The sequence below is a fragment of the Cordyceps javanica genome, chromosome 3 (genome assembly GCF_051103115.1).
Source record: "Cordyceps javanica chromosome 3, complete sequence".
NCBI lineage: Eukaryota > Fungi > Ascomycota > Sordariomycetes > Hypocreales > Cordycipitaceae > Cordyceps > Cordyceps javanica.
Window position 1 is genome coordinate 51594 of NC_139297.1, and position 15146 is coordinate 66739.

General features: G+C 48.9%; 5 protein-coding genes across 5 annotated transcripts; 2 read left to right on the forward strand and 3 right to left on the reverse strand.

The window, feature by feature from the left end:
- Positions 1-67: 67 nt before the first annotated feature.
- Positions 68-1913, forward strand: V2A60_004253 (cytochrome P450; the record flags this gene model as incomplete). Its single annotated transcript, XM_083255574.1, has 7 exons — positions 68-269; positions 322-845; positions 909-1259; positions 1314-1424; positions 1480-1640; positions 1699-1815; positions 1868-1913. 7 exons carry the CDS (start codon positions 68-70, stop codon positions 1911-1913), a joined length of 1512 nt encoding a protein of 503 aa, XP_083111700.1.
- Positions 1914-2219: 306 nt separating this feature from the next.
- V2A60_004254 (uncharacterized protein) lies at positions 2220-4007 on the reverse strand (the record flags this gene model as incomplete). The annotated part of the gene is made up of 2 exons (XM_083255575.1): positions 2220-2912; positions 2973-4007. The coding sequence occupies 2 exons, from the start codon at positions 4005-4007 to the stop codon at positions 2220-2222; spliced, it is 1728 nt and encodes a 575-aa protein (XP_083111701.1).
- Positions 4008-4680: 673 nt separating this feature from the next.
- Positions 4681-6014, reverse strand: V2A60_004255 (uncharacterized protein; the record flags this gene model as incomplete). Its single annotated transcript, XM_083255576.1, has 3 exons — positions 4681-5381; positions 5441-5781; positions 5836-6014. The coding sequence occupies 3 exons, from the start codon at positions 6012-6014 to the stop codon at positions 4681-4683; spliced, it is 1221 nt and encodes a 406-aa protein (XP_083111702.1).
- A 2392-nt stretch (positions 6015-8406) lies between these two features.
- On the forward strand, positions 8407-9381 carry V2A60_004256 (uncharacterized protein; the record flags this gene model as incomplete). The annotated part of the gene is made up of 2 exons (XM_083255577.1): positions 8407-8733; positions 8782-9381. The coding sequence occupies 2 exons, from the start codon at positions 8407-8409 to the stop codon at positions 9379-9381; spliced, it is 927 nt and encodes a 308-aa protein (XP_083111703.1).
- A 1664-nt stretch (positions 9382-11045) lies between these two features.
- On the reverse strand, positions 11046-14864 carry V2A60_004257 (uncharacterized protein; the record flags this gene model as incomplete). The annotated part of the gene is made up of 5 exons (XM_083255578.1): positions 11046-11606; positions 11657-11957; positions 13535-13844; positions 13905-14518; positions 14566-14864. The coding sequence occupies 5 exons, from the start codon at positions 14862-14864 to the stop codon at positions 11046-11048; spliced, it is 2085 nt and encodes a 694-aa protein (XP_083111704.1).
- Between the last annotated feature and the right edge of the window lie 282 nt (positions 14865-15146).

Consider the following 15146-nt stretch of genomic DNA (forward strand, 5'->3'; position numbering starts at 1 on the left):
AGTGTACCCAGCGGGGATCATAGTACAACCTCATCGACTGAGCATTTGGGCCAACAGCTTTCGAACTATGTATTCGCTTTTCTGTATCGTTGCTACTTTTCTGGCAGTATGGACGGTCCAAGCCTTCTACCGAGCCTACTTCCACCCGTTGTCAAGATACCCTGGACCCAAGATTGCCGCAATATCGACGGCCTGTTGGGAGTGGTACTGGAACTATGTGAAAAACGGCCGCATGCTTTTTGAAATTGAAAGGCTTCATGAAAAACATGGTATGTTTTTCTATTTCCCATATGGTTACCATATTGACGTTGTGGCAAACAGGCCCAGTCATCCGCATTGGCGTCAACGATTTGCATGTCAGTGACCCAGCCATCTACCAAGACATGACGCGCATCAACTCTGGCTTCACGAAAGACCCATTCTTCTATCAATTCATCTCCCTTCCCGGCACTTCCATCGGTGAAACCGATCCGGTCAAGCATCGCGTCCGCCGCAAGGTCTTGACCCCCGCCTTTTCAACTACCCGCGTACGTGAGCTGGCGCCGGTAGTTCAGGACAAGACGGAGCAGCTTTTGGCCAGGCTAGCGTCGGCAAACGGACCAGTGTGCTTCACCAACGCGGCGAAAGCGTATACACTCGACATCATTGGCAAGATTGTGCTAGGCCGGGAGATTGGTTCACTCGCAAAGCCAGACTTTGTCAGCGAGTTGAGCGAGCACCTGCAGGCAGCCTTTGCAATTGGCTGGATCGGACCATCCTTCCCATTCATATCGTCAGTTGCCCTTTGGGTGATTCAAAGGTTGCCTTTGTTTATCTTTCCAATGCCGCAGGTCCAATTTCAGAAGGTGGCGACTACTTAGTTTCCTGGATGCTTGAGAGGGTGCATGGCTAATTGTTATTTTCCCTAGGCCTGCGCAAAAATGACAGACACGTATCTCAAAAAATTCCACAGCAATAGTAGCGATGGGTCATCTTCATTCTCTACCGCGCATGGGGAGAGGTCGGCCGTCATCGACATGTTGGTAGATCCCGCGGCAACCAAAGACTACAAGGTGCCGGCGAAGGCGGAGGTCAGCGACGAGCTTACAATGTTGTTAACTGCAGGGAGCGACACGAGCTCTACTGCCATCATTTCGGCAATCTACTACATTCAGCGGCATAAAAATGTTTTGAGTGAGCTCCGTAGTGAGCTCAGGGAGGCGTTTCCCTCGCTCCAGGACGAAATTAGTTACGAAACGGTCAAAGAGTTGCCCTATCTCGTGAGTTTATTAGATTTCTTATTAAAAACATGCCCTGTTAATATGAAGGCTTAGACCGCTGTTATTAAGGAAGTCTTGCGACTAAGCCACCCTCTGCCCGGTCGGCTGCCGAGGATAATTCCATCAAGCGGATATTCGCTCTACGGTAACGAGTTGCCTCGGGGAGTAAGGGAGTCATCACATTAGCTGTTATCAGCAGGCGGCTGACGTATTTGCGCAGACAAGCATACACATGTCTGCATACCTATTGAATCGCTATGCCAGTACCTGGCGCGATCCGCACGAATTTGATCCAGCCCGCTGGATGCAGGGTGACTCGGCAGTTCTGGAGAAGTATGTCGCCACATTTGGCCGCGGAGCCAGGCAATGCCTCGGAAAAGAGTAAGTGAATGCTACGGCCCTGCAATGCAGTGCAGCCAGTGCTAATTGTAGCTGCCAGTCTGGCTTGGTGTGAGCTGTGGGTTCTGTTGGCCAACTTGTTCCGCCGGTATGAGGTGCGATTGACACCAGAGTGCGACACACCCAAGCGAGAGTGGGTTGATATTGTCATAGCTCAGTAGGTTTGGCATGAGGATAACACTTATATCTGTTGCTGACACACTTTTCAGATATCCGACCAAACTTTATCTCACTGTGGTGCCAAATGAAAAGTGAGCCCGAGCCAGCGAAAGCGATCACCAGCGTTCGTCATTAGGTTATCAAATCCGGACATTGAGTTGACGCATTAGGAAAATAACTCTATGATAGTTTAGTTTGCTCAAATAATACAGACCGCTGCAGAAATCGCGCGTAAATTGCCGAGTTCACCATGAGCTCCAGCGAAATTAGTATAGGGTAGCTTGTTAGCCATCACTGAGAAGAAAACCACGCTTGTACATGGCATGTGATCTTTTTGCAATGTAATAGCATCATTTCTAAATCAGTAAATTCTGATGCTCTATTAATAATGCGACTGGATTCTCAACGGCGTATGCTCCTAATTTTAACAAAGCACTGCGTCGCCCTATGCGCAATTCCGTCTGTCGCTCCATAGCCTGACAATTCTTTGTCCACAGGTAGCAGCTCGAAATTCCACACAATCATGGTGACAATGATTTTTGCCTCCAGATACGCCAGCTTCTTTCCGAAGCAGCCCCGCGAGCCCAGACCAAACGCGAGCTGCGGCCCAGCCATGGGGTTGAACACCACGTTGCCGTGCTCATCGTTCTGCAGCCAGCGCTCGGGGTAAAAGGCGCGCAGGTCGACTGACTCGTCCCATACGTTGGGCGAGGCGTTTCGCGAGGAGGCGCTCCGCTGCTTCTCGGAGATGGGAAAGGCGGGGTCAAGGAAGGATGCGCCGTTGGAGAGGAGGAAAACAACTGTGCCCTTGGGAATGTGGTGACCGAGGAGCTCGGTGTCGTGGAGCGCCTCGCGCGTAACGCTGATGGGGCTGAGCCGAAGAGCTTCTTCAACTACGGCGTCGAGATAGGGCGCTTTGGTGTGCATAACCTCGCCGGCGGTAGGCTGCCGGCCCTCGCTCGCCGCCTCGTGATGGGCACAGTGTAGAGCCGCGCGGAGCTTCTCTTGCACATGGGGTATGTCGGTGAGATATTTCAGGATCCAGATGAGATTAGAACTAGTGGTATCGTGAGCAGCAACTACATTTCCGAAGATCTGAGCAAGCCATGTAAGTAACAAGCGGAGACCCAGGACAGCGTAGCTGTACCAACTTACCTCGTCGATTAGCTGCTGGCTGTCAAAGTCGGGCAGCCTGCCCTGCTTTTCCGCAATCTTTCGCTCTCGCCTCACGATGTGGTCCACCGCTGAGTGAACCTGCGCGGCCTCGCACGGATCGGGGGAGTACATACGCGCCACCGACTCCCTGACCTGCTCTCGCACGTAGACGTCTTTGGTGGACATGGTGTCCTTGTACGCCTGGGTCTTCTTCATCCACCAAAACGTCCACTCCGGCAAGGGCGAATTGATGATTTGCTCAATGACGGTGGTGCCCTGCGAGGCAGCCTGCAGAAACCCGTGGAGGCACCCGCGGGGAAATCTGGTGTGTCGCTCGCCAAAGGCGCGGCCGACGTCGAGACGCGGCTCGCAGAGCTGCAGGGTCTCAGTCTGCGCCCGCGTCGCTGAGATACTGAGCTTCTCGCCAAAGATGAAGGCCAGGATGCCGTCGAGCGCGATGTGGTCGATATCCTCCTTGGCGCTGAATGTGTCGCTCGCGGAGAGCGTCTCCTTGAGTTGCCAAAGCTGGACAAGGTCCTGCGTGCGGGCGTAGATGGCCGGGCCCGCGACACCGTGGAGGAAGCCGGGCGACATGAGGTCCGTCAGCCACTTGCGCGCTGCACGCCACTCGTCGCCCGTCTTGAGGCGGATGTGGAAGGCGCCCGCGGGCGCCAGCAGGTCACTCGAGAAGGCGGACCGGTCAAAGTCCTTGCCGCGGCGGAGCAGCACGTCCTGCGCCTCGCGCCAGTCGGCCAGGAGCAGCCACGGCCGGGAAAGCGGCCGGACAAAGACCTGGCAGAGCGGCGCGTCGAGCTTCCTGGACTGCTCGGCCATCCACGCCATAATCTCTCGGGTCGCGAGGACGGAGCGGAACATGTCTGGTGCGTCGCCGAGGAGGCACCTGGCGGCGGCGGCATTGTAGGGAATGCCGGGAATAGGCTTGGGGAGGAGATAGCAGTACAGAGAGTATAGAGCGATCGCGGTCACGGCCAGGCTCAGTACGACCTGACCGTTGGGTGCGTGATCAAGGAGCATTGCAAGTTGATACGGGCTGTTGTTCCAGCTTACAACCTGATCTGAGAATGCAAGACAGAGAGTGTGGTACTGCAAGAGAAAGGAATAACAAATACAGGCCCTGCGACCGGTTTATGAATATCCCCTGAATGTCGACATGTGCTCGGCCAATACCCATTACTGCAGTACCGTCCATTTCACTACATGCGCCTCAGCTCAGCCCGAGTGACAGTTTTCGGCCGAAATTTCGCGGGGCCGCCGTTGTGAATCCCAACCATGTCGAATATTCCGGTCGTGGATTTCTGCCATCTTGCTTTCTTTGGCAGGTGATCAAGGCGTACACGGTGCAGGAACCCCATCGCGTTTTCCAACACTCAGCTCTTTGGTAGTAGAGCAGGTGTCGTGCGTCTGCGCGCCGATCCGCCCGAGATGCTGCTGACACGGAGCCGGAACCCGCAGCGCAGTAACTAGTTAATGAAACCCAGAGTATAGATCTCCATTTCCACTAGTGTTATTTATTTCCTATCTTGCAATCTACAACTCATTTGACTCTATATTTTGCCTCCTTTGACTGGCTTATTGCCTTGCACAATAACATAGCCGCGTCTCGGGTAGGTTTAGGGATACACATAAACCGATTGTCTCCATGCCCTTCTGGCGGAGAACAGAAAGATACTTCTATAACAGGCCGTTTTCAATCTTTAATCGCGTCCAGCCAGGGGTGTCTCAAAACTTGCTCGGCATTTGGCCTCTGGCCGGGGTCCAATTTCATTACAAATCGTAAAAATGACGCAAATTCCTCGCGGTCTTCCTTGTTCAACCCCTCCATTACCTCCGGTGAGTCCAAGTCCACACGCTGAAGTTTTGACGGGAAGCCAGATACTGTGCCGTCATCATCGAAGGCTTCTTCAACGAATTCCGGGTCTCCTTTATCGAGAAGCGTCTTAGGAAACGGTCCAAAAAAGTCAACCATCTCCGCAAGATGCATCCGAACATCATAGTGATCCAACTCATCTCCAGGCTTTCTGACCATCCCAGAAAACATGCGAATAGCGCGATAGACTTCTAAAACAACGGCACCCAGATTCCACCAGTCGGTTGTCTCGTCCCAGGGAGCTTTGATTAGCACCTCCGGTGCTCGAAGTGCCACTGGCTGAATGTTCTGACACAAATGCTTGTGTTTCCAGCTCGCCACGCCCCAATCTCCTAGCACTACACTAAAGCCGTCGAGACTACCAATGTTATGCCTCTCGAAATAGTATTGTCTTATCGAGCATGAAGGTATAGGCGTGTAAGGGACTTCTCGGTCTTGGTGTGGTGGTTTTTGCTCTTGGAAGTAGCGGTCCATTAGGCTGCGGTCGCGAATCTGGACAAATATGTTATTCGGTTGAATATCTATTCAATTCAGTCTTGTGTTAGTAGTATAAAGTAAACCGGCTTTCAGAGGCGCTTACCTGTATGTATGACGCCTTGGTCATGTGCATAATCAAGCGCAAGGGCAAGCTCAATTGTAAACCGTCGCATTGTAGGATATGGCACGAGAGATCGCTGAAACAATGCTCCGAAGCTGCGTAGTGTCTCTCCCATAAGGGGAAAGACAAGACAGACGTGCTTTCCGTTAGGTCCCTCGATTTCAAAGTCATCTAGAAGATGGCAGATGAAAGGATAGCCCAGTGAGGTGCGCTTGCCGTCGCGAAGGTGTCGCAAGATTTCTCGCTCAAATATATCGTTTTCCGTATAATAGCACTCGCCACTTAACACTTTGACGGCGACATGCTGGTGTTCGTGGCCGCATCTATTGCTAGTTAAACATGCAGCATATCTTACATTGCCTTGAAATTTTACTCACTCACGGTTGGTGTCCCGCGCCAACCAAACTGTAGAATAGGCACCATACCCGAGCTTGTTACGGACAATATAGCGGCTACCTAAAATGTCATCGACATAAACGGGGTGGAACCCTCCCGCATGGTAGGCATCACGGCCTTCCTCGATGTCGGAGTTCTGAACAATTCTCTGATTATCCATGCCTGATGTTTGCAACAGGCCGTGATTTCCAGGTAGCGACCACAAGGTAACCCTTGAGGAGGGGCCTGATCTGATAACGTAATCACATTGTGTATGTACTGTCCTAGATCCCCCGGTAAAACCTGTCCAAACGAGGTTATACCATAACATAGCCTTTTTATCTCATAATAATATAACTAGGAGAAGACTAAATTATTGTTGGCTGGGTAAATTATGTGGCACGTGTACTAGAGGGCTTACAGAATTTCTCCCTTACTATACCGTTATGGTATCGGGCTACTGGAGGGTCATCCTAAAATCCTACATCGCCTCTACCACTTAGTTACTGAATGTTGGACTATAGCCGCAATGTTAGAGTCAAGAACATCTCATTTGAGAACTTCAAGCGAGTCAATCGAAAATCTTCCACTAAAAAGAATAAAAATTTAGACCAAGTTTTTATACCTGGACGTTCAGATTTTGGTAAGCTTTCTACTTCAGCTAGGGTCAGATATTAGCTGCATTGCTGTGTAGTCTCTCAATGACTTTAGACGAAGCGCACACGCTACTGAAAGCTCAATTCTGCAGAATCGTGGAAAATTAAGTCCTGTAGGCCGTTGGCACTGTTTGGGATTCACCATTGGACAGGGACCTCGCTACTACTACTAATTAATACTAGCCTTCTGTTCTTAGCGAGCATTAACTGTCATTCTGGGCGACCTCTCCTCTGAATGTTTGCTCAGCAGATTCATGCTGTATTTTACCTACATGTGCAACGCCCCCACCACCTCTTCTGATAGGTGCTTAACACGTCCGCGCACGGTTAGTGTACTATAAATATCTTCTTTTTATATTATATTATTAGAAAATAAATAAAGTAATCTTTAAAGATTTATTTTAATGTATTATTTATTACTTATATTCTAATTAATTATTGAAAATATATCTATAGAACTATAGAAGCAGATATATTAATGTCAAATTCTCTTTCCTTAGCATGTGTGTGGACGTGTCGAACACCCAGCACAAGAGGTGGTGGGGGTGTGGCAGATGTACCCTATTGCTGGTTGGTGAGTGCGTGCACAGAACTACAGATATTGGTAAGACGCCACAGTCTCAGCATGAACCACTCCCCGCAGACTTGAGAGAGCGGAGCTTCAAAGAATTGGAAAAGCGACACTTGCCCTCTGTGCGTCAATGAAATGGAACGACGAAAGACACAGCTAGGGCTGCCAAGCTATGCCTCACCAGCGGGGTCTCAGCTGGTTAAGTGTAGGGAGCTAATCCAAGATTCTATGGTGATTTTATAGGTAGTTTCCAAGGGTAGCAGATGAGCGTACATATACTACAACCATATTCGTATCAAGTTAGCGACAAGTCTATTTTTGAAACTTTTGTTACGGTTGGGGGGCAACTCATGCATCGATATACTTTCAGCAAAAAAAGCAGCTTATAGTCCTACGTACTATCTAGCGAAAACTCGAGAGACTTTCAATTGGGATAAGAATTTGCTGGAGGAATGAGTACATGTGCCGGTGGTTGTCTAGTAAGCACGCATGCTTCAAATCAGCACTCAGACTCGGAACGCTGTCATATTACAGGCTCGTGTTGACCTTGTCATCTTGATAGAAGATAGTTCAAAATGCCGCCTGTCAGTAACGCATTGAACTTGGCTGGCCTTTCGTCTCTCGGCAATACAGGCACGTATTGATCCAGCCTCCCTATCTTTGGTGATGACCAGACTACAGAGGCGGAGGGGTCGTACGAGGTATCTGGTAGTAATTGCAAAGCTCAGCTGAATGTTACGAGACGCCCCACGCCCAGTGGAATGATCTCGCAGACACGGGGCAAGCCACAAAAACAAGCTTTTCGCTCTCATCATGTAGTTTGCGAGGGGTCTTATCACAATACAGGTTCCCGAAGAACTGTCGATCAATAGAAAGTGTCTCTTGCCCGGTCTATGGCATAGCGCTGGCCGTAAAACGATTTCGCAGTGCTGATGCCTCCTTTTCGGATGGGACGGAGTCTTGATAGTTCGTGAAGAAATAATGTAGGGGGGCCTAGACCAGGCTGCTCTCGAGGACCCGGTTTTATAGCTCGGAACTGGCCGTTAGAACTAACCGTTGGAGCTGAACGATGAACCTTGATGTGGCAGTGCGTGAACGCAAGGTTTCGGGTGCACTATTAGCGAGGGAAAATATCTGCAATCTCCACACCAACTGCCGCAAGCGGCATACCTATACCTCCGTTGCGACCTTATATAAGTGCTCACAATCTCACAGCAGCGTAGAAAAGTTCTTTTTAAACTGATAATCTTTTCAATTTGATGTATGTTTCGAGTTCAGGACTCTCGTTTATTTCGCAAGCAATCATCGCATAGAAAATCTGCGCAGTTGTTACTTCACCCGCAGCGATGGCAACCAATAATACCCAGGTTCCTATTCAATCAGCACTCGATATTGGTGGCAACCATTTCAACAAGGACGGCCGAGACCGTCCAGTTCCAAGCCAGTACAAAGGCCTAATCACTGTGCTCGTCGGGGAATTTTGTGGAACATTTATGTTCCTCCTTCTCTCCTTCATTGGAACGCAAGCGGCATTAGACAACAACAGCCCAGGCCAAAAGGATGCCGTGCTTTCGCCGTCAAGCCTCCTGTTCATCGCATGCTCTTTTGGCGCGGCACTTACTGTTAACGTCTGGATCTTTTACCGTGTTACAGGTGGAATGTTCAACCCAGCGGTAGGTATGGTACCTTCCTCAACGTTAGCAGTTCTGACAGATTCGTAGGTCACACTAGGACTGGTCCTAGTCGGCGCTGTCACCCCAGTTCGAGGCGCGCTAGTAGTCCCCACGCAAATCGTTGCGGGGATTGCAGCCGCTGCTGTGACAGATGGCCTTCTGCCTGGCCCTCTTGGCGTAGCGAATGCTTTGGGCAGTGGAACCAGCATTGTGCAAGGTCTCTTTATTGAGATGTTTCTCACGGCACAACTAATTCTCACGGTATACCTCCTCGCAGTCGAGAAACATCGCGCTACTTTCTTAGCACCCATTGGTATTGGCATGTCCGTCTTCATCGCGCACATCTGCGGTGTCAACTTCACTGGCACGGGAATCAATCCCGCCCGATCCTTTGGCCCTGCAGTTGTGACCAGGTTCGTCGGATATCATTGGATCTACTGGCTTGGTCCCGTGATGGGAGCTTTTGTGGCTTTTGGCCTGTACAGCTTGCTGAAGTGGCTGGATTATACTACCGCCAACCCAGGACAAGACTCGGATGACATTGAAAAGGGTCGCCGGGCGTCTTTCAACTCGCACTCGACTGCTAATACGAAGAGACCTACTTTGGGGAGCGCTGACAGCAGGGTTGGCCCCGGTTTTGCTGCTTGAGAAGGCTTTATCCAATGTTGGGAAAAACCCTCACTAGCTACAAATTCTTCAGGCAGCTCTGATCACAGGCCCAATGTTCGACCTAAAAGTGCCCATTTTCAAGATACTAATACTATCAGACTTAATACCTAGAATGAATAATATGATAGTTTAATAAATCAACTTTACGTTTAAATTATATTTTTTTCTCCCATTTTGTAAGATCTGTTTACTTATGAAAACGCTGATGTGCTTCACAGGCCGCCTACAACTAAGTATCTGTCATGTCGCCGAGGGTGAGGCCAGTAGTCGTGGACTGATCAGAAAAGTATGTCGCAGGACAGCTTGGCCAAAAAAGCCACTGTCTTGTCAGTCGCAAGAGTTACATAACTAGTATATTAACCACTATATAATCTATAGGATAGAAACTTACTCGATTCGATTCTCTTGTCCTATGTGGTCCCTAATTCTGGTCCCAATAACTCTTTACGTTTTGTCATTGATGACCATCACCAGGCCGCATCATGTCCAAGGGGAGCAAATGAAAATCATATTGCGCCGCAGCACTGAGAGGCCAAATCTTAGAGCTGGCACTATCTCACCCAGCTGTGCATGAAGCATTGAGATTGGCCCTCACCTCACCCTCTCAGAGCATCATAACCACAGCTTCAGGGCAGATCCCTATACTCCAGCATTATTGCACCCGTTCTGATACTGTCGGATATGTTTTCTGCGAAGGAGGTGGAATCATAGGCGTAAAAGAAAAGCATACCAGGCTTCAGCAATCATGCTTTGGTTGGCTGATAAAAAACGGTGACATTAGCAACAAGGATCGCCAGCTAATGCCTGGACATGACGATGCGGTTGACTAGATACATCAGGTCCTCAAATGCGCTAATGAGCTGTTGACTGTCGAAAGTTTGCCATAGTTTCCATACTTTGAAGACTGCCGGTTTTTAGTTGCACGTGCATGCATGCATTATACGTGACCTCGCAAGCATCGAGGATTATCGCTTCGTACCTAGACGCTTCTGGGTGGTCGGTGCTGGTGTTGCTATCTAGCTGCCTCGCAGAAATGGATTGAAAGACTATATCTTCCGTGACTTATGGCTTTCCATGACCATTCACGCAACTTCTACGGTCCCCGAGCACTACTCTGGTGCCGTTTGCGCCATGCGTCTTAGGGGTATCGGGTGAGTTCGGTGTGGCTATCAATGCTACTAGGCTTGATGAGTAACTCCTCTCAAAATGGGATGCGTGGGGAGTTCTATTAAGGTTTCATCACACGGCTTGAATCGAAAAGGATCTAGGCAATGGGGCGGCACGACATGGCAGAAACCCCGCATGAAAGTGTCACCCTGTTCATGGGCGGGGCTGCTACCATTCTTTCAATGAGAAACCCAGATTGGAAGGGTGTGGATAAAGCTCTTTACCTTCAAACATGAAGTTTCAAGAATTATCCAGATCGTTACTTAGGGTTAAAAAAAACACCCCCTCATCAACAACAGCAACAACTCATCAGCCATACGCACAGCTGTCACGTTACTAGAGACGGCGGCACCTTACAGTTGCAATCGCTTTTAGTTTTGCGGTTCAGTTTCTTTATAGATGCAGAATTGCATTTACACACGACATAGTGGCTCTTGAACTGAGATGTTTGCTGTATCTGTTGATGCCTCTTGCTTCTATGGCTCGATATCAGCACTCTTTTCGAGAGACCAGCATGGCTGTTCCTCGGGATCATCAGAAAGACGTCTCAGTGACTCCAAGTTTTCACTGTCAAATCCATTCTCCAGCATGCCAATCTCGATTGCCAGATTCGCATATTTGACTGTATTCCACACATCACCTTCTGCACAAAAAGCCGTGGCGGCAAACCTGTAGGCCTCAGCCAATGGTCCGTAGAGTCTCTCTTGCTCATAGAGGCTTATCAGCGTCATGGCCATAGTTGATGACATTATCTCCTCGTCCTCATCAAAGTCCTCAAGAATCTCTTCGATTTCGTCAAGTCGCGCATCTGATGCGCGACTGAGTTGTGCCGCTAAGCTGCACGTGCTGCACGAGCAGTTGAATCCCCAAGTATCGAAGAGTGTTCTCATTCTATCTTCACGTTGCATATGTGGATCGATATATGTGATAGTAAGTTCTGTGCCGGCATGTATGTCCGTAATGGCATGGACGTAGTGGGTCAGCGTTGCTTCATCAAAGAAGTATGCCGCATTAGGCCGACAGTCATGATTGAGACGCTATATTTCATCAGCATTGGGTCATCACTTCAATTCCAATTGCAACTTACTGCAATCTCGGGGAATACGGCGTAGTGCTCAGTGTCTTCGATATCGATTGAGAATGCGTTTGTGTTGATTCGACCTCCCGCAGGGCTATGACTTGGCTGACCGAACAAGTTCCAGAACATAGCCTTCGCGGGAGTGGGAAGTCCCCCAACAGCGTCATTCTCCAGCCCAGCCCAAACATCATCCTTCAGGTTTTGGGAGGCATCTTCATGAAAAATCAAAATTGGCGTGTGCGCGAAGATGCGATCTCCTCTGTGCAGCGTTCGATTCGCAATAAGGCCTTTACCTCGGCCTGGTAACTCCCTTTCCTCAAAAGATGGGTTAGAATTCTGCTGATTGGCCTTCGATAATCGATGGATGGCAGAATTCGAGATTGCGGGAAGCCGTTCGATATACTGCAAGCTCTCTATGGTCGTGACAATGGAGATTCCGCGGCCAGACGCGAAAGAGCGAGAGGTATACACACAAACAGGATCCGTATTATTACCCTCTACATCGCAGCTCAGAGCCGGTGTATGCAGAGCGCTCAATGCCCTGTCCAATGCCTTAGCGGGGCCAAACACCGCCGGCGTAAAGACATCCCATTGACCTAAATGATCAGGCCCAGCAGAGGACAATGAACAGAGCAATGTGATGGGAATTACGGCTCGCATGATTTGAGAATGAATTTAAAATAAATAGGAATAGAAATCATCGATATCCAGCGTATAGCCTGCTTTTTTATTATCTACGACTGATGAAACGAGGGAGCCAGTCCCTGTTTTACTGGTGTTTTAGTGTTTTAGTGGCAGCATAATAATGTCTGAGCCCCAGAGGACTTGCCCCGTAAGATCAACCCGTCTCCGTATGCTAAAACAATAGGCAAAGCAGAAAATCTCCATTTTACTTCTCATATGATCGAACTCAGTAAGCGACTACAGCCAGCAGTTATCTGCAAGATGCAAGGAGAAAGTCGATGTGTTATAATTTGAGAAGATAAGATATTAGTGAGTAAGAATTTTGTCTATTTTTATAATATTTAAAACCTACATTCTTTATAGCTAAGAGAAGACTATTGTTTCATACAAGCTTAGAATTAATAAAACCACCCTGCCAAGCAAGTTTCAGCTTCTTCATCTTATACTAGTACTTTTTTTTAGAGAGGCACCATACTAGTTAGAAAATAACCTTAGAGGCAGAGCTACCTAAATGTACTGTAGTTATACCCTGGATGACTGATTGCGCGTACGTGAGCATGAAACATTCTAAAAGCCCAAAGCAGCTAACTACGCTCATCAACTGAGCTTTGGGCCGGCAACCATAGGACCACCTCAGAGCAGGACTGCGATATGCACCTACAGCCACGAAAGGCGGGCGGACACTTATAATGCTATACTAAATCACTCTTACGCAAAGCGCCTTGATCAGTCGTCAGGCACATCAGCTAGGCCGACATGTGGAGGAGGTCACCCAAAAGAGAAAGGCGAAAGGAGATGATAGCACAAGTAGAGGCTTAGAAGAAGAAAATGCAAAACATGAAGGACAGGATACCCAGAGAGACGGAGACACAGCTCTTATCATCGTCAGCTGCAATGAAGGCTAGACGACGGAACGTCGCATCAAGTACTCTCAAGTTTCAAGACGAGATCGACGCTCTTCAAGAGACCATAGAGAGATTGGAAAATACAGTATCCAAGTTGGATGCGGAGATCGAGGGCCTGACGAAGTTCCCTGACGAAGTGTAACCAAGTCATAGCCGCCTCCAAATTGATGCGACAACGACACAGACTGCCACACTCCAGCCAAGAATGTTAGTAGCTAGTAAAGTATGCTTCCACACTTCTGTCTCGTTTATTTTCGTCGGATCAATGCTGTTTAACTGATCAAGCGCCTGTCTGTACCTATGATAATCATGCTCTTTGATATGCGCAAGGAGCGCAAGCGATGGATTCTCCTTCTTCAAGACGGTTTGCTCGTCGTCACTGAGATCTCGCTTGCCATTCAGATATCGATGCACGAACCACTCTACATCAGTCCAATTCATAAGGGCGTTTGCAACTAATGGCTCTGCCATATCCACTGACTGGGACCATTCGCTGTGCAGCCGGAGGTTTCCGAACATGTCCATTTCTCGGGTTTTAACAATCGCAAGAAATTCTTGAAAAGCCGTCCTGAGAAAAAGCCTCCAAGAAGGAGGGTAGGCAAGCCCAACTGTATCTCGTCCAGTTAGCCACAGCGGTGGCGTGAAATACTGAACAGGAACAACCTCACTCCACTCCCAGTCAAGAACGCCGGCGATGCGCCCATCATCATCAAACACGAGGTTCGATAAGTGTAGGTCCCCATGAACTAGCACGAAAGGGCCTTCATCTCGTTTCGTATCCATCCACTGCTCAGCATGATGGATGAAAAGCTGATGATTGTGGCTGGCCTGTAGTCCCAAGTTCTCCGTCACTGCATTTGGGCTCTTTAGGAAGGCATTATAGCCAATGCATAAGAGCATTCTCGTATAAGATGTAGCAGACTTAAGGATGCCTTCCTTATCATGGAAGGTATCCCGGATGCTAAACGCTTCCAACCCCTCTAATTGCAACATGTTCATGATAATAGTGGCCGTCTTTTGTCCGACATGGGGTTTGCTCGCGCTGCCATCGAGTTTCCCGATTGTTGAGAATTCTTGGCGCCTCAGTTGCACATAGATATCTGCCAAGGAGGTAAAGAGATTTTGTCGGGTTTGTGGCGGCAAGTCCTCTAATTGGTGGGGCGAGAGTCGTGTACCGTCGATGAATTCCAGAATAACGAATGTGGATAATGGATCAGTGTTATCTTCGGTACGATAGGCGAGGATTTTGGGGATAGGGATCGTCGTCTCTTCTGATAAATGCCTTATACTGGTAAGCTTGTGAACGGATTCAGAGCAGTGTATACATACTGCATTGTTACGATCTCGCTCCGCAGCTTGTCTCGTGCGTTGTACGCCAAACATGGCCGTAATGGAATGCGAAAGACGCATTTTTCGCCGTCGGAGAACCGGATAAAGAAGGACAGATTATAGCTGCCGTGAACAAAGTAATTGTTCAGGGTTTCGGATGTGAAGAAGGTGCACGGTCCTTTGCCGCACACAGAGGACGCTAGTCGTAGAATTTCTTTCTCTCGATCTTTTAGCTGACTGATGAACCGGTCGCGTTTGTCGTAGACAGCGGACTGAATCAATTCGTTGTTAAAGGTCATGGTTCCCGACCGCTTTTGCGGCTTTGAAAACGCCTTTGGCGATTTCAAGGACTAGGAATCTAAGGAGGCTGTCCATTCGACTACCAGTAGTGCGGAAAGCGACCTGTACGGTGCCGGCAATAAGTGGTCCCGAATGGACCACTTCACCAAGCTCTCTACTTAAGTAACTGGCCAATTAAGTTCCTATACGTTCCTGTGGAACCGTTCCTCCCGAATCGGCGAGAGCAGCCTAGATGCATTAAAAGCTGATAGAGACATCGCAACAATAAAAAACAGGTTTAA